General features: G+C 36.3%; 1 protein-coding gene across 2 annotated transcripts in view; it reads left to right on the top strand.

The window, feature by feature from the left end:
• The window catches only part of LOC131071683 (peroxisome biogenesis protein 3-2), a 40,158-nt gene that overhangs the window by 7,745 nt on the left and 13,647 nt on the right, over positions 1-18,766 (top strand). For both annotated transcript variants that reach the window (XM_058007622.2, XM_058007621.2), the window contains exons 2-4: positions 15,925-16,086; positions 16,235-16,425; positions 16,699-16,829. In XM_058007622.2, the coding sequence (XP_057863605.2) occupies positions 15,925-16,086; positions 16,235-16,425; positions 16,699-16,829 (484 nt within the window). The remainder of the gene's footprint in view (positions 1-15,924; positions 16,087-16,234; positions 16,426-16,698; positions 16,830-18,766) is intronic.

The following is an 18,766-nucleotide window of genomic DNA, read 5'->3' on the forward strand; positions in this document are numbered from 1 at the left end:
CAATATGTTGGTGAATATAAGTGATATGAAAATCTTTTGAATTCCTTAGAAGATAGCACCGTTCTCATGTAGTTGTTGAATTTGGCGAAACAAGGACTGGTTTAAATTCCACTTTTGCAATTTTTGTCTCCAGAGTTCATAGGATTAGCTTAAGATTAGAATTATCTTCCTAAACCCTCACCCTTTTTTCCTTTTTTTAAAGTCTTCATAAAAGTAGGATTGGAAAGAGCTTATTGCAATATCATTCTAAAAAAGAAGAAAGTCATAAGTGTCGGCAATCAGCATAATTCTTAGATTGATTTATTCCTCAAACAATTATGGAAGTCCCCCTTGAGATTACTAGCAAATCACAACGAACCAATTGAGACTATCCGTATGCATTTGGGAACCTTGGAGTTGTCTTTTTGATCACACAATTCAGCTGTTTTGCACATAAAAGATTTTGATCAAGAGAGAATAGGATATCTCTGGGTATTTTATTTTGTGTTGAACGTGCATAAAAGCATCACCAATAGGACCTTGATCCCATTTATTTGAAGTGGATGGCAAAAATGGCCATTCATGATGTTTAACCAAACCTCAGTTATTTTCCATGTAGACTTGATAGTTGTATATATGTCATGGCCTGCCCTAAATCCTAGTGGCAACCTTCATAATCCTGTTCGCAGCATTTATAAACCCTAGCCAAACCCTAGCTGTCCCTCTTAAGAAATCAGCAATAAAATTAAAATTATTTCTAATAAGGAGGGTAGTAACTTAAGGGGTATAAGATCCGGTAATTAGAAGACAACAAACAGTGATCAATAAGTGAGATGTTTAGATAATATTACTGATTGCTTTGTTCCCAATGGGCCAACCCTCCTTATTGGCGTCCCTCCTTGGATCTGGAAATAAAATACAATTAATATTTAAATATCTCTAAACGGGTGACCCCATTTTAGTGCCTCTTGGAAGAAGAGACGTCATCCTTGATACTGGCCAACCTGCCTATGTGCAGTGCCACCTTTGGGAGAATAATATAATTTAAATTAGATTGTTATAAGGCCAATCTGTTCTAAGAGTCAGCACTGAGATTAAAGTAAATTGAAATAAATTAAATATTCTTAAAGCCGACCTTCACTACAATACAATTCTAGCCGACTCTTTACTTTTGGCACTAGGAAAATACATTTGGGAATACCTATATAAAATGGGGGTGCAATCATAATTAGCTGGGAGGAGGACAAGTTGAAGAGCAGTGAATATACTATTAAGAGCAGCAAGCTAATGAAATTACCCAAACTAACTAATACGACTGAGGCGATCAATGTAAAGGAAGAGCCACAATTAATTAGAAAGAGAGATATTGCTTTCAAGGGATGGAACTTTTGTAAAGAAGGTGACTCTTTGTGCCCTCCTTGAAGATATATAAAGGCCATTCAATCAAGGAAGGGGGGCAGAACATTTTATAAAGTCCCCAATTTTTTAAGTGACAGTGAATTAAATTGATTTTTATTAAGTTGTCAAAAAAAATAAATTAAATATTTAAATGATGACTTAATATTAATTAATTTAATTAAAAATATAATACTATTATGTCACTTTATTAAATAAAGTTCTCCAAAATATAATTAATATTTTAGTCGGCCAAGTCGGCCTAATGTTCTAGATGCTTCTTGGAGTTATTTATAAGGAGGCTGGATGAAAGAAGGAAGGCATGCTTGCTATAATGCTTTTGGGATTTGATAAACGATTGAGGATTTTTGGAGATGAAAACCTTTAGGAGTTTGACAGAATAGCTGGACAAAAACCTAGTTCTTCCAAGGGAGTGGATTCGTGACGGAGTTCACAGCTGGGCCAAATTTGTAAAGTCTCCATTGGAGACAAATTTGTAAAATTTAGGGTTTATTTCAGAAATAAAGATATTTGCAATAATAGGAATATATTGACTGCCAAGTGACTAGTTATTGTATTTCTTAATATTTTAATGGAGATGAATTTCTATTGGGCCTTTCATTAATTGATGTGAAAAGACTTATATCCACCATTATATTTCTGAAGGCATTTTGATTATCTTATTAGCGGATGGTTGAATATGTATTCCTGTGAATATGATGTTATCAATTTGATATTCTTTCAAAGGCTCCAATCTTTGTAATGCTAGGTGATAAATATTATTAAGTCAGGCTTTGCATATTAATGTGAATGTTATTGTTCCGTTGGCCATGGGAGAAAATAATAAGATTTTGGGCAATATAAGGTGTCTTTGCGTCTGAGCATAGTTTGAGCTTAATATTCCATATCAAGTGATGAGAATATTTCTATAATATGAAATGCAGCATACAGGTGTTGGAAGTTATTGAAATATAATATTGGTCTCTATAGTTGGTTAGATTATTATAAAGGAGACAAAAACCAGTGTTGAGCTGTGCCATGAGGGAGAAGAGGGCGAGGAGCCGATACAGTCAGAACATTGGAAAAGGATATATATATTTTGGTATCTTGCATTAGGTGTTATTGTTAATTGGCCAATCTCAATATGGAAGGGAAACCGATGAATTCAGGTTTCTTCATTTGTTGAGTGTGATTGGAAATCACATCCTTTGCCGTGGCCTTACATCCTCATGCAGGGTCTGTGATATTCAATTTTATCTGGGCACAGGCTCTGATTCTAGTGCAATATTCAGGAGTCCAATTTGGTGACCAAACTCTCAAATTCCTTTGTAGCATGTCTTCAACACCTGCAAACCAAACTCAAATTGATAACTCAAATCTCCAGGAAACAGTTTGAAGTAGGGACAATTCAGACGGTTAGGTTCTGTAAAATTACCGATCATATCTTATTTGGTTTCAATACTGTAAACATTGTTTTTCCCAATATATGATAAATGTGTTGAAATTTCACACTTACATCTTGTTTGAGCATACTGGAAATTTGTAGCAGATCTCTATCAATTCTGGTAATGAAATTTGCATTTGCAAGGTGACATTGCCGTTTTTACAATCTCTGTGTGAAGTGAGTTTAACTTTCGGAGTGAGGACATTACAATGGTATTAGAGCTGCAAGTCTTGGCAACCTGTTTGGGTTGATTGCATGCATGGAAAAGGTGGTCATAGCTTGGAAAAACAGAAAGCAGTAATGGCAAGTTTAGATCAGCCACCATCATCAAGTGAAGAAGAAGCAAAACAAATGTTTTCAGACATGATAAGACTGCTGAATGGTAACAACCTTTATTTGAGTTAGTTGGCTCATAACACATCATATGGGAGGACTTTGGTGCATACAGAAAAGGAAGAAAGTAGCAAAGCTGCAGAAAACAAGGAACATTTTACAGTAAAACCATAGGTTCATCACAATTTAGACCTTTTATGCCTACTTTTATACTAGAGGATCGGCCTACACAAGAGGAACTCATTGAAGATAATGAGGATGCTGAGATTTTGGCTAAGTATCAAGCTTTAGGGGCAGATTTTCATGCAGTGATCACTTTCAAAGACGACTCGGAGGTCACTAAATGCACAAAGCCATAGAAGAAACAATGGAATCTAGGAAAGATGAACTATGGGTTGCAGAATAGGTTGGGACATCTATCCTTGCCTAGCTTTGATGGATCATCCAAGGGTGCAACTAGAGCTTGGATTTTTTGGTCTAAATCAGATGAAGGAGAGTGAGACCATCAAGTTTTCTACTCTTCACCTTGAAGGAGTTTCACATGAGTGGTGGTTTCATGGATTGGTAACACAGCGTCATGGTTCAGTTGTTTCATATGATCGGTTTTGCTCTACATTGATAGAGCTGATTGACTGTAAGGATTCAGAGGCACACTCAAGAGAGCTAGCTCAGCTGAAACAAGTGGGGACACTTGACGCATACATTTCAGAATATCAACGATTGTCATTAATGGTTTCTGACGTGATTGAGAAGACGCTGATTGCTTGGTTCATAGAGGGTTTGTTAGAACCTCTTAGGGGTTGGGTCAAAGCTTTTGTTCCTCCTACTATTGCTGATGCCATTAAGAGAGCACGCCACATGGAATTCTCTACTCCTAAGAGTAAGCACTATCATGAGGATATAAATACCAAGCAAAAGAAATCATCTCAAGAGGAGTCAAGCCTACCATCCAAGCCAAGTAGGGAAGAAGAAGATAAGAAGTTGGATTTTGTGAGCAAGAATGAGCTGCGTAAGAAGAAGTTGTGTTTACATTGTCATGAATCATGGGTCATAGATGCCTTGAGAAATGTAAAATGTATTATGTTGAAGTTATATCTGACAATGATGACACCATTGATGATACTTCAGAGAGTGGCAATGAAGAACAAGATAATACAGCCTTAGCACATGTAGTTACTGCCCTACTTCCGGGAATACCCAAGTATCAACCATTCAAGGTAAGAGGAATTGTGAATGGACAGCAAGTGACATGTTTGGTGGATAGCGGTGCAACTCACAATTTTGTGAGTGATAGTTTGGCGGTTAGGAGTGGATTGCCATTGGAAGATTTTCCAAGATTCCTTGTCATGATGGCTGATGGATTTAAGATTAGATGCAACACGAGGATGCCACAGATGAACCTTGAATTTGATGACTACACCATCAATGATAATTTCTATGTGATTGGGATTACTAGTCCCGATATCATATTAGGAATTCAATGGTTGCATTCTCGTGGACAATACATTCACTTTCAGCAGATGGAGCTCGAGTTCATGGTGGATGTAAAGAAGATAATACTCAAGGCCTTGGTGGATGAAGCACCACAAGTAGCAGCAGCAAGGATGATCACTGATGCATAATCATGATGGGAATATGGGGACAGCCTTACAAGTTGATTCTTCAAGGTGTGAAATAATGTTGATGCAAGAGATTTTTCAGGTATGACATTTCATGATAAGGTTCCTATCTTTTATGCATCTATGGCGGATAGATTGGTGTGTAGAAGGAATGAGTGTACAAACACTCATGAGTATGCAGCATGTTGTTAATCAAATTTCAGTTTACAACATGAGAATGTAGTGGTGGGATTATGATGAGTCATTGTTGGAAGGAGAGTGGATAAGCATAACAGAAGAAATACTTTCACATGGCAGAGTTGCAGGTTTCCATAATGTTGATTGCATTAGAGTGATATAGTGTTCTTCATATGGCTGATTTGGGATCTTGGTGGTGCAACTGAGAATTGCTTGAGGGCAAGCAATATTTGGGCCAGGAGGATTGTAATGTCCCCAATTTTTTAAGTGACAATAAATTAAAATGATTTTTATTGAGTTGTCAAAAAAACAAATAAAATATTCAAATGATGACTTAATATTAATTAATTTAATTGAGTAATAAAATATTATTATATGTCACTTTATTAAATAGAGTTCTCCAAAATATAATTAATATTTTAGTCAGCCAAGTTGGCCTAATGTTCTAGATGCTTCTTGGAGTTCTTTAGAAGGAGGTTGGATGGAAGAACGAAGGCGTGCTTGATATGATGCTTTTGGGATTAGATAAATGATTGAGGATTTTTGGAGACGAAAACCTTCAGGAGTTTGACAGAAGAGCTGTATAAAAATCTAGTTCTTCTAAGGGAGTGGATTCAGGACGGAGTTCACAGCTCGGCCAAATTTGTAAAGTCTCCATTGGAGGCAAATTTGTGAGATTTAGGGTTTATTTCAGAAATAAAGATATTTGCAATAATAGGTTTATATTGACTGCGAGGTGACTAGTTATTGTATTTCTTAATATTTTATGGAGATGAATTTCTATTGGGCCTTTCATTAATCAATGTGAAAAGACTTAAATCCATCGTAATAATTTTGAAGGCATTTTGATTATCTTATTAACGGATGGTTGAATATGTATTCCCGTGAATATGATGTTATCATTTTAATATTCTTTCGAAAGCTCCCATCTTTGTAATGTTAGGCAATAAATATTATTAAGTCAGGCTTTGCATATTAATGCAAATGTTTTGATCCTTTGGCTGTGGGAGAAAATAATAAGATTTCGGGCAATATAAGGTGTCTTTGCATCTGAACATAGTTTGGGCTTAATATTCCATGTCAAGTGATGAGAATATTTGTAAAATATGAAACACAGCATATAGTTGTTGGAAGTTATTGAAATATAATATTGGTCTCTATAGTTGGCTCGATTAATATTAAGGAGACAGAAACCAGTGCTGGGTGAGGAGTCGATAAAGTCAGAACATTGGAAAAGGATATATATTTTGGTATCTTGCATTGGGTGTTATTGTTAATTGGCCATTCTTGATATAGAAGGGAAACCAATGAATTCAGGTTTCTTCATTTGCTGAGTGCGATTGGAAATCACATCCTTTGCCGTGGCCTTACATCCTCAAGCAAGGTCTGCGATATTTAATTTTATTTGGGCACAGGCTCTGATTCTAGCACAATACGGAGGAGTCCAGTTTGGTGACCAAACTCTCAAATTCCTTTGCAGCGTGTCTTTGACACCTGTAAAGCAAAGTCAAATCGATAACTCAGATCTCCAGGAAACAGTTTGAAGTGAGGACAGTTCAGATGGTCAAGTTCTTGAAAATTACTGATCATATCTTATTTGGTTTCAATACTGTAAACATTTTTTTTCCCAGTATATGATTAATGTGTTGAAATTTCACACTTAAATCTTGTTTGAGCATACTGGAAATTTGTAGCAGAGCTCTGTCAATTCTGGTAATGAAATTTGCATTTGGAAGGTGACATTGCTGTTTTTACAATCTCTGTGTGAAGTGAGTTTAACTTTCTGAGCCAGGACATTACACATTTTTCTGCTATAAGTAACCTACAGTCTAATACAGCTATTACTTATAGAGACACGTCTTTATGAAGAAGGTTAACCATTGCAAAGGATGTGACCCTATGCCTTTCTTGAAGGCTATATAGGGCAGAATTATCATTGGGAAGAAAGCATTGAAGTGAATGAGAAGTTATGCTACATATATAAGATGCAAGATCAAATCAGAACATCAATCCAGATCAGAATAACATATCGAGGGATCATTCAGAAAAAGAGAAGGAAATCAATCGACCCAACAGAAACATCTGATCTCAGAATTAATCAAGGAAAATCAGCAGACTTTGATAAGTGCTAGGGCAAAATATGGGAAAATCCCAATTGGGGACATTACAAGATCCAAGGGGAGTGGTAGATCAAATCTTACTTAGTGAATTTGTAAAGTGGATAGGAAAAGCCAGTAATAGCTGCCAACATATGCATTTGTGTGAAATGAAAATTCATTATTGCTTGAAACAGCAATCATTATTCTATGTATATTAGGCACCTCAAGCAATTCACCATGACACTCCATCAATTTATGATGAATAAAACATGGAATCTCTGCACCTGATATGCATATTTTGCTTCTAACTTTAGTTATAATTCATCAAACTCTGAACACTTATACCCAACAATTAGTGTTGCTTGTGGCAAATATTGTTGTTGTGAATGGGTATATTACCTAGCTGGTTCCCTTTGAGGTCCTTTTCACTCTTTTTCTTTTTCTTTTTCTTTTTTAAAGGATAAAAACATAGTTATATTCCAAAAAAGCTAATTACATACACACCAAGAAGATTTCCAGTAGCTATAACCATCAATACAAACCAAATAAGACGAACCTCTTGAGGATTCCTACAATACAACTCTACACTTTGACTAGTATATTTAAAACGTCCGTCAATTCTAAGCTTCCCCTTAATCATTCTCCAACAGCTATTCCAGCTGATCATTTTGGATTAAGTTGAAATAACTTTTGGGTTTTATTCTGGCCTGACCCATTTTTGTCTGAAACATTCAATTAGTGATCCCTTTTAAGGCCCATTTAGGAAGACAATTTGCCACATTTTCCACTCTTCGGTGCTACGAGCAAAAGATGTCTCTTCGGTGCTATGAGCAAAAGATGTTGACTTAAAATTCAAAGATACGAGAAGAATTTGCCTAACTATTTGAGCCAATATCCATGAGGAGCCAACAAAATCCCTTTATTCAACAAAGAAACTAGGAGCATAGAATCCGTCTTGCAGATAATGTAATGTCCCCTTTTGGGATGATCTTGAATCTTGCCCTAAAATCACAAGTTCAATTGAAATAAGGAATGTAATATAGTTATCAACATAAATCTTGGCTTAGGCCCTGCAACCATGTTAGGTAAAATATAATCGATAAGATTATTCATTTCTATTAGCGTTAGGGATTCAACAACAAATATAAATACATATACATATATGTCAATAATCATCTTACATATACATATACGGTCATCTTTAGGAGGAAATATTCTTCTATGCCCATTTTCCTCATAAAAGGGTTTATCTATTGATGTGACATTTTTAGAGTAACTTTTATCCTTTGTCTTGGTGGCATCAAGTCGTAGGGCTCGTAGGATTGCATCTTGGAGAGTGGCAGGATCAAAGGCACCAAATAGATTCCAATAATTCCCCAATAAATAGGTATGTGAGTCTCTTTTCGGTTATTCTGGGAACCGTGATGGAGAGCTTTTGGATTTTTGTCTCATAGTCCTCAACGACCCCTTCTTGCCTTAATTGGGTTAATTCTTTGAAATACCTCTCTGGATGCTTTTGATCAAATCTTTCAATCAGGTTGTTGGTTAAGTCATCATAGGATGTTATGTTTTGATGGCCTTGAGTAATCAAACCATGGTGCCACTAGTTGTGAGCAATCCCTTCTAAATGTAGGATGGCGAATTTGATGGCATCCTCTTCCACCATGGGGTTAAGAGCTAAGCATGTATCTAATTTTTGGATCCATGAGTGAGCAGTGACCTTTGTTGACCCATCAAAATTTGGAAGACTTAATTTGCCTACTTTGTGGTGTAAGATTTGGTTAGGTTGACTTCTTACCCTTCTAGGGTTAATTCTTGATCTTGCCTCACAAAATTTTCTAAATGGAACGTTTCTCCTAATTTTAGGGTCAAGTCTTGAATACGATTCGGCAAGCTCCTCTAAGTTATGATTGTGGTCATTAATTTCTTCTTCTCTAGCTGGCCCTTCTCTAGGTATAAAGGAGTATAAAGGAGGGTCTAGTTACTCTTGGAGTTGATCTTAGTGGAGTTCTATCATTTTCAGAATGATTAGAGTTGGCATCCCTCTCATTGGTTTGGTTCGATTGAGGATTATTGTTGTTCATATTTTGGATGGCTTGGCGAAGTAGTTGTGTGCTGTTCTCTCATTTTGCTCCATGATGGTTTCCATTTTAGTCTTTTTGTCACCTAGTTAGTTAACTTAGAGCATTCACTTTTTGTGTCTCAAATCATATGGTTAGGACACTTGTCATGGTTCTATGTTGTCTTATGTGTCACCCTTGCCTATATACAAGGGTTGTCAATGTATATTTCCTTTGCATTGCATCCTTTGTATAGATTATTGCTACTATTATATCATGTTGATCTTTTAGGATTCTTATGATTAACTCTTAGGCATCTTGATCTTGGGATAGCCACCTCCATAGCTAATCCTAACAAATTCATGAGCAATTAGGAACCTTATTCTGCCTTACCGATTTATGGACACACAACATGCTAATAGATGCATAAATTACCAACCTTTTGGGTTGAGAAAAGGCATGTAGGAGCTAGAATTTTAGACACCTGAAATTGTGTTGAAAAGCGAAAAATTATTTAAAATATATGTCATACAATTGTGCCTTTTCAATCTAAGGGTATGCTTGAGCGTCCAGTAATCTAACCTCTTAGACTTCTTTGGGATTTTTGAATTAAAGTTTTGGTAGATTGTAATAGTTTTTATTGACACGTTGGAAAGTCTAGATATGTGGATTCTTTCGTCCATTCAATGTAACGTAATAGCTGAACGTTTTTGGCGTCTTGCATCTTGCTTTAAACATTTTGTTAATAAACTCAAATAGGGCTAAGTGGTTGGTTTGGTTATAGGTTCAAATTTTGGGTATGCAAAATGATATTTTTTTTCTTGGGTTTGGATATGGGATTGCACATATTAAATTTCATTCAAGTTTTTTTTTGGTCAGTAGATATGTTTTATTATATATAATTATGTATATTTAATTATTATATATCAATATAAATAATTATATGTATTATATGTTAACAATACAAAATTACTATAGTTTGAAATTTATTGATAAATAATATTTTATGTAATATATTGTTTTATAATATTATATTTGTATCTAAATGATATAATTTATAATATATTGTTTAAATTAAAAAATTATATGTCAAGGTTGCAACTTCTGTCAATTAGTACATTTGATAGATTGGATATAGGAATAGAGGAACTACTTGCTTGCTCCCTAAGAGAGGATGTTTCCTTTGTGGTGTGCTTGCTTGTCAGATTTTGGGTTTGGCAGGCTTGATGCTCTAGGACATACCCCCATTCATTTTAATTAAATGCCTAAAGGAGAAGGATTACTTAGTTTGATGGACTAGGTGATCCAAAATCAACAAATTGAAGGTTGTTGACATCTCCTTTAAGCATTTGAAGGTGTCAATGTTGCAATAGTTGATGGATCCACCATTCCATGCAACCAAGTAATCGAGCAGCTCAATATCACTCTGGAGACCATAAGGTATGTGGTGATTTTTATGTGATTGGCTTGGGAGATACTGATATGGGTTTGGGAGTACAATGGTTGCACTCTCTAAGGGAGTATTTACAAAACTGCAAGAGTATGGAGATTAAGTTTATGGCAGAGGTAAAGAAGATTGTCCTTAAAGGGATATCAAATGGAGCCCCATAGGTGGTGACAATGTAGACGATGGAGAGAATCTTCCATAAAGGTCAAGTAGCTTGGGCAGAAAATTGCTTGATTCTTCCCACAAAGTCTCCATCTGGCAAGGAAGGTATGCATCATGTTGATATTTAGAAAATTCTTGATAGGCATTGTGTAGTTTTTATGGACATGCCATTGAGAGTACCACCAAATAGAGGGTTTCAAAACACTATAAAGTTAGAAAGGGCTAAACCTATTATCACTACACCATACCACCGTCCAAGAGATGGGAGACAAAGGAGATAGGGAAGGTTATCAAAGAACATCTTGACATGGGATTCATAAGACCTAGCTTCAGCTCCTTTGCATCTTTAGTAGTTCTTGTGAAGAATAACGATGATACTTTGAGGATGTATATTGACTATAGAGCATTGAACAAGAAGACCATCAAGAGCAGATATCCTATTCTAAGGATAGATGAGCTCATAGATGAACTGCATGGAGGTGTGTACTTTTCCAAGGTTGATTTGAGGTCGGGATACCATCAAATCCGCATGAGGGACTAGATGGATTGCATGGAGTTGTGTACTTTTCCAAGACTGACCTGGGATTAGGATGCCATCAAATCCACATGAGGGACTAGATGAATTTCGTGGAGCTGTGTACTTTTCCAAGATTGATTTGAGATCAAGATACCATCAAATTTACACGAGGGACAAGGATGTTGAGAAGACTGTCTTTTAGAGGCATCATGGGCATTTTGAGTTTTTGGTCATGCCTTTCAAATTCACGAATGCCCCAACTACATTCCAATCATGCACGAATTAGGTATTTAGTAAGCAACTTAAAAAATTTGTTCTACAATAGAACTTGAAAGGAATACATGGAATATCTAGACACAATTTTTGGCATTTTGGAGCAGCAATCCTTCTATGCTAAGTTGTCCAAATGTGAGTTTGGATTATTTGAAATTTTGTACTTGGGTCATGTCATAAGTTCCAAGGCTGTTTGGTTGATCAACAAAAGATTCAAGCGATCCTTGATTGGCATCCACCTACCTATCTAACTCAGCTAAAAGGGTCTCTGGGTTTTTGTTGTTATTATAGGAGATTTGTGAAGGGTTTCTCTCAATTGGTTGCACCCTTGATTGATTTGACAAAGAAGAGTCTTTAGATGGTTTGAAGATGTTTAAAAAACTTTTGATAAGTTGAAGGAGATAATGAGTTCATTCCCTATACTTGCCATTTTTGATTTTTCATTGCCCTCTGTTGTTGAATGTTATGCTTCTAGAGAAGGCATTGGAGTTGTCCTAAGTTAAAGAGGTCATCCAATAGCTTTTGAGAGCAGAATATTGAGCAATTTAGAAACGGGATATTCCATTTATGTTAGGGAAATGTTGGCCATCATACAATATCTAATTTGTGGAAAATTAGTTGTGAAGACTGATAATAATAGTTTGATATTCTTCTTGGATCAAAAGAATATGAATGATTGCCAACAAAAATGGGTAAGCAAGCTACAAACTTATGATTTCCAAATAGAGTACATGAATGGCAAGAAGAATGTAATAGTGGATGCATTTTCTAGGAGACCTACTCTATGCTTGTTATCTACTCTTTCTGCTGATTGGGGGGTTTCCATTGTTGCTGATTATGCTAAGAATAAATTTTCTATTGACATCATTGATGAGGTTGTGAAAGATGATAGGTATGTTGTGAGGGAAGTGTCCTCTACAAAACCAGAATCCTTTTGGTGTCTGGGTCTAAGATCAAGAAGAAGATTTTGGAAGCTTTTCATAATGCTCCAACAGTAGGACATCAAGGGTATTATAAGACATACAAGAAGATTCATGAAAAGGTTTTCATGGAAGGGATTGAAGGAGGACTTCCATAAGCACATTACAAAATGCATGACCTACCAACAAAACAAAGGAGAACAAATTTTTCTAACAGGCCTGCTTCAGCCACTAGCAAATCCTGAGTATAAATGGGAGAGCTTATCCATGGACTTCATCATAGGTTTACCAAAGGTACAAGGTAAAGGCTGTATTTATGTTGTGGTTGATAGATTGACAAAGTATGCACATTTTATTTTTATTGTTTCAAATTCCAAGGCACATCAAGTAGCAGATATAATCTTCGAGGAGATTTTTAGACTACATGGTTTTCCCTAGAACATTGTCAGTGACAAGGACAACAAAATTTTTTGAGTTCTTTTTGGCAAGAATTATTTTGCTTGAGAGGTACATAACTCACACCTAGTATTGACTACCATCCCCAAACTATTGGACAAATAGAGAGTATGAATAAGTGGATCAAGGGGTACTTGAGGAACTATGTTTTAGACTAGAAGACTGCATCGATCAAATGGTTGCACTTGGGTGAATACTGCTAAAATACCTCACACCACATGTCCATTGCAATGACACATTATAGGGCTCTATATGGTTAAGATGCACTATACTTTATTGATCTTTTGCTTTCAGATAACAAGGTGCCAATAGTAGGTGGCTTGATGGATTTAGTCAAGAGATATTGAGGGCACTAAAGGATGATTTGTAGTGAGCATAGAACTAACGGAAAATCTTTCCAGATTGAAGGAGAATATAGAGGTCCTTTGAAGTGGAAGATTGCGTTTCCTTGAGATTGCAGCCATACGAGTAGGCTTCTTTAAGTAGGGTGGAAGAGAAAAGCTCAAACCTCGATGCTATGGATTGTATATAATTGTGAAGCGGATAGGACAAGTGGCTTATGAGTTGTAGCTCCCACATAATAGCATGATTCATAATGTTTTCCACGTGTCTTGTTTGAAGAAAATCTTGGGTCAGCATATTATGCCCCCAAAAGAGTTGCCACCTTTAGACGATGAGGGTAAGTTGATTTTAATCCTAGAAGAAGTGATGGACACTCGCATAAAAAAATTGAGGAATAGGAGCATCATGGAGTATCTAATCAGGTGGAAAAAACCTACTAGTTGAAGATGTCACATGGACAGGTCCCGTTTTGAAGGTCGGGGGTCGAGGTTGCTGCGTAACCCATGCTAGGATGACATTGACGATAAGAGGTAGGGATTGCCGTTGGGTTCAAGCTAGGGAGACATCGAAGATTGAAGATTGGGGCCGAGGATTGATGCATGCTAGATAGCTGTTGAGGATTAGGGTTCAAGGATATTGCCCAACCCATGCCAGAGTGCAAGGAGGGAGTCAAATTAGTGACACATTGGGATTGAGGGTCGGGGCTTTGGCCCAACTTGTGCCAAGTCAGGAGGGAAGAGAGACTTCGAACCTCCGATTCGAAATGCCATAAGGATTGTAAGACCAACCTAAATTGTATCATGTAAAGTTTGAATTTGGGGCCTTGGCACAAATTTTGGTCGTCTAACTAGTCTGATTTGTGTGTAGGTAGCTTATAAAACTAGGAATTCATTTCAATTGTAAGGCATACATGTCATGTTATCGTATTTGCTTGGCACTTGTGTCGAGCAATCTTTTGTGCATGAAAACCCATAGGAGACTGTGATCAGTGGTTGAAAACCCATTGATTGCTGGAATCGTGAAAACCCTTTGTCCTTGGAGAGCATTCTTATTTAGGGAGTGCAGCATAGCTTCAAGGATTAGTAGAAAAGTACAATGAGTTAGTGTGATCTTTATTTGTTAATGTGGTGTGTTGCTATTGTAATTACTGTCAAACAGTCCCATTTATTGTGGAAATCAGAATGATAGCAATATGAGTGTTGTGATCTAATTGTGCAAGTTTGTGTGTTGTTGAGTTTAATTAATGACTGTTGTTGGTTATAGTTTGGTAAAGACTGTGTTTTATGTAATTTGGTGGATGATATCATTTGTGTTTCAAATTTATTATGTTACAGAAAATAATGGGAAGGGACATTACAGTTTACCCTCTGCTTAGCTATTCATTGTTTTGATAATTTTTTTTTCATAGGGGAGTGAAAACCCTTGTGATACCTATAACTCCTCTAGGCATCCTTGCGTTTCTTTGTCCTTCCCAAAAAGAGACCTAGTGAAATATAGATATAACATCAAGAGTCATGGTCTTATTATTTTTGTGCCCTTTAGCAGGGTGTACAAGGTGAATTGTAGGACACATTTGTAGAGAACATAGGTGTCGGTTGGTTCTTTTATATGGTTAGGTTCAATTCTTAATTCGAGGTGCCCATATGGTGATATAAAAGAGTAGGCATTGTGCCCAGGTCTGTGCATTCCCATAATTACGATCTCTAACTCTATTTTTTCCCATGGCTACCACAAGGTGCCCATGAGTAAACAGGAATACTAGCTTCATTTATGGTGCTTTTTGTTTTCATTAGTTGCCTTTAATGTGTCGGTGTAAAATGGGGGCTTTGAATGCCCAAAATCAAGGTTTTAAGTTTGGGGATGCCCAAATAATTCATTTTGATAAACTAAGGTTTTTGAATGCTCAAAAATGAAGGTTTAAGGTTTTGTGTTTGTGGCTATAATTTAATTCCTCTGAGTAATATAGGGGTTTTGAATGTCCAATTCTTGGTATTGAAATGGCTTTTTAATGCACAATAATTAAGGTTTAGTGATTGTAAATGTCCAACGAATTCTTTCAAGAAAAGAATGGATTTTCAATTCCAAATTTTGAAGTCAGTATATATGTTTGGATGCCCAACTGATTCTTTTGATTATAACAAGGGTTTTCAAATTCTCAGTGATGATAATTTTATGTTTTCAGATGTTCAATTTTTTTTAAAAAATCAATCATTGTTGAATCCATATTTTCCTCTTTTAATCAAAGAAAATAGGTGTTTCAAGTGTTCTATTAGTTTTTCCTTCTCAAAAACAGGAGTTTTATGAATAGGCATGCGGGAAAAGTATTTTCACAGCAGGGATTTTGGAAAACAGGAATAGTCAATAATAAAGGATTTGCATTGTTGCACAGTAATAAAGATTTTGCATTATCTGCAGAATTCATTTCTTCAAATAAACAGGGCACTTGAAAGTCCAACAAATTGTTTCTTTGAGAACGGATTTGGAATGCTCAATAATCATGGTTTGATGCTTGTAAATGCCCAATGAGTTCTTTATAGAAAAAATTTGGATTTTTAATTCCTTATATTGAAGGTTTATGTTTTGATGTCCAATTCTTTCCATGAAATCAAGCATTTTGAATGCCAGTTTTTCCTTTTTAAAAAGAAAAAAAATCAAAGAAGTGGTGCCGAATGACCTTTTAATTTTTTCCTTATCAAAACAGGGCTTTTATTAATAGGCATAGGAGAAAGTTATTTTTCACAGCAGGGATTTTGGGAACTGGGTATGCTCTCTATCGAGTTTACTTTGCCCAGAAGGAGAGGATGTTGGCATTGGAGCGGGAGGAGGAAGCTCAATGCCAAGCAGACGAGCTTGTAGAAAACCGGTATGTTGATATATGCATTTTGGATGAAGCATTTCAGCATATCTCTCTGGCTAATGTATTTGTAGGTTTTCAGGTCTGTGTTTGTTGTTGTTCATTCTACAAATTGGCAGTTAGTGATGCCCCTTTTTAAATTGTGTGGTTTTTGTAGGTTGCGAGAACATTTCGAAAATCTCCAAAACATATCAGATTCAGCCTCCCTAGCATTTGGTTTGGAAAATCTGGATATTCGTCTTTCTGAGGAGTTGGATTATACTGAATTAACTGAAAGACTAAGTCAAGGGAGAGGTCACCTTAGTTCTGAGGAGAAGCTTCAGTTGTGGGAAAGACTCAAAATTCTAAGTATGTCTGAATGGCCATGGTTTTTTTTCAAACTTATCAATGTGGTTAAATTGGTTTTTTGCTCACATTTTTGTCCCAAAGTTTCTCAACAGGTAAATGATATCATGGTGCATGCATGTTAACCACCTAAAATACTTACTAAGGCAATATAAGTCCAACTTAGATGATCTGTGCCTAGATGGCACTTCATTGGTGTTTATTTACATTATGCATCCAGCTTCAATGCTATGGTCTTCTTTCATTTATTTATTTTCATATCTATTTGCTGGCCAGGTTTTACAAGGACTGCATGTGCATTGTGGGCCATGACGGTGCTCAATTTATATATAAAAGCTCAGCTTAACATTTTAGGGAGACACATCTTCATTGAGCAAGCCAGAGGGTTTGAAAATGTAGAATCAATGGTACACTTTAATGCTCTTGTTATCATTATGCGTCATCACGCTTGCTGATAGATTGTCTCTGAACATGGCACTTGGTCTTCCTCTCTATATATTTCATTGTTTACTGAATTAGTGTATGCTGCCATTTATTGGATATGAACAATGAGTTTCATTTTAAACATGCATGCATTTCAGAGGAGCTCCATTGAGATTATGCATCTTAGAGTGAGCTAAGCTTCTTTTTTGGCCGGCTGTTTTTGACCGTTTTATTTTGGTTTATCCTTTTTTTCCTGAACCCAAAGGGGGGGTGTTGGCTTTTCAACCTGCTACCAGTAACTTCTGAAAAGTTGCAAATTTCTATGCTCAATGTTTGCTGGTAGGATGGCCAATGAGTGAGAGAATAAACTATTCCATCCTGCCGTTTAGGCTCTGCAAAACTTAGGTGGGTAGCCTAATTAACACACTGGATTCCATATGGATACAATAGGCTTATAATAGTGTATAACAAATATGATATTCATACAGTTTAGGCAAGGATTTATTGGATTTTTCACAACTATTAATACGTCTTGTACCTTTTATGCCTAGGTATGAATAAATTAAAATAACATTACAAAAATAAATTACTCTTCTATGGATTATCATTTTTTATATGTGAGTAGGCTGGGAGGAATTCCTTTGACTGATTGGTGCCTATTTTAGGGAAAATAGAGTCCTTAAATACTCATGCCAATATGCTCTGACAACAACTCTTCTTGTGCTTCAAAAAATAAAGCATTGCCTTACAATAACATGAACTTGCAAATGTATTCCGAATACTTAACTAATATTGCAAATTACACTTGCTTTCTAGAAATATTTCTCACCCTCCTTGAAGATGTATATACTAGAACAAAAAGTTCTGTAGCAAATGTATGGTAACCAGTTAAAGATTTTTTAACCTTCTTGAAGGTGTGTGTACTTTTTGAGAATAAACAATATAACAAAGGAGACAACAATGCAAATCAGACCACCATTCATATAAATCATCTAGAATTTTGAATTACTACAGATTGCATAGACAATCTGGAATCTGTTGTATTTCTGAAAGTGAACTGTGGTATACAATACAAAGTTTCTTTCCCTTGTTTTCCAAACTTTGACTGATGAAAATTACACCCTCTTTATAGGAAAAATAACGGCAATGATCTCCATGGATGTATGAAATGTCTCAATTAGTGAGAACAAGATGAATTGCCAGAAAAACTGCTTAGAGTTGGAAATGCAAAACTCTCATATGGAAATTGTAATTTTGTTCTGGCTGTTGCAAGTTTCTGCTTAATGTCTCGTCTTCTTCGTGTCAAAAACCACCAGATCTTGTCATGTAAGCCAAAAAAAATCACAGGAAATCTGTTTCTAAGAGGTTGCCTGAGAGTTATCGGGACTTAAAAATTTGATCACTGCATTAATGGACATGTTAGTCGTCTTCTTTTCCACCATTGACAGTGCAAGAAAATCCATGCCTTCGGATTGAATAGCTGCTTTTGGGCAAGAAAAACCTAATCTGGCATTATAGGATCAAATTGACATCAATGGAGTGGTTGGCAAGCCACAAAAGTAGATGAAGATGTGTTGTAAGTGTTTCTAGACCATGGCGGATCTTCGTGTGAAATCTAAACATTTTGGTATCTCGTGAGATTCCAGGTTTTGGAGGGACTTGAGAATTTGCATTGGGGTGAATGGGAGAGAAAATGGATTGGGAATTGGGATCAGGAGTCTGGATGAACTAGGAACGAGGTTCCTTTGGGGATGAAGGGAATAAATTGAGTTGGGTGTTGGGTCTTGGGAGGGACCATGGACTTGGAAAGCCAGGGGGAAGGGAGCTTGCAGGAATTGGGTTTTTGAATGGAATATGAACGAAAATATAGGTGGGGATTGGGTCCTAGGAGGAACCATGGAGTAGGGAACTGAGGTACAAT

Source organism: Cryptomeria japonica, chromosome 10 (assembly GCF_030272615.1).
Source record: "Cryptomeria japonica chromosome 10, Sugi_1.0, whole genome shotgun sequence".
Taxonomy (NCBI): Eukaryota; Viridiplantae; Streptophyta; class Pinopsida; order Cupressales; family Cupressaceae; genus Cryptomeria; species Cryptomeria japonica.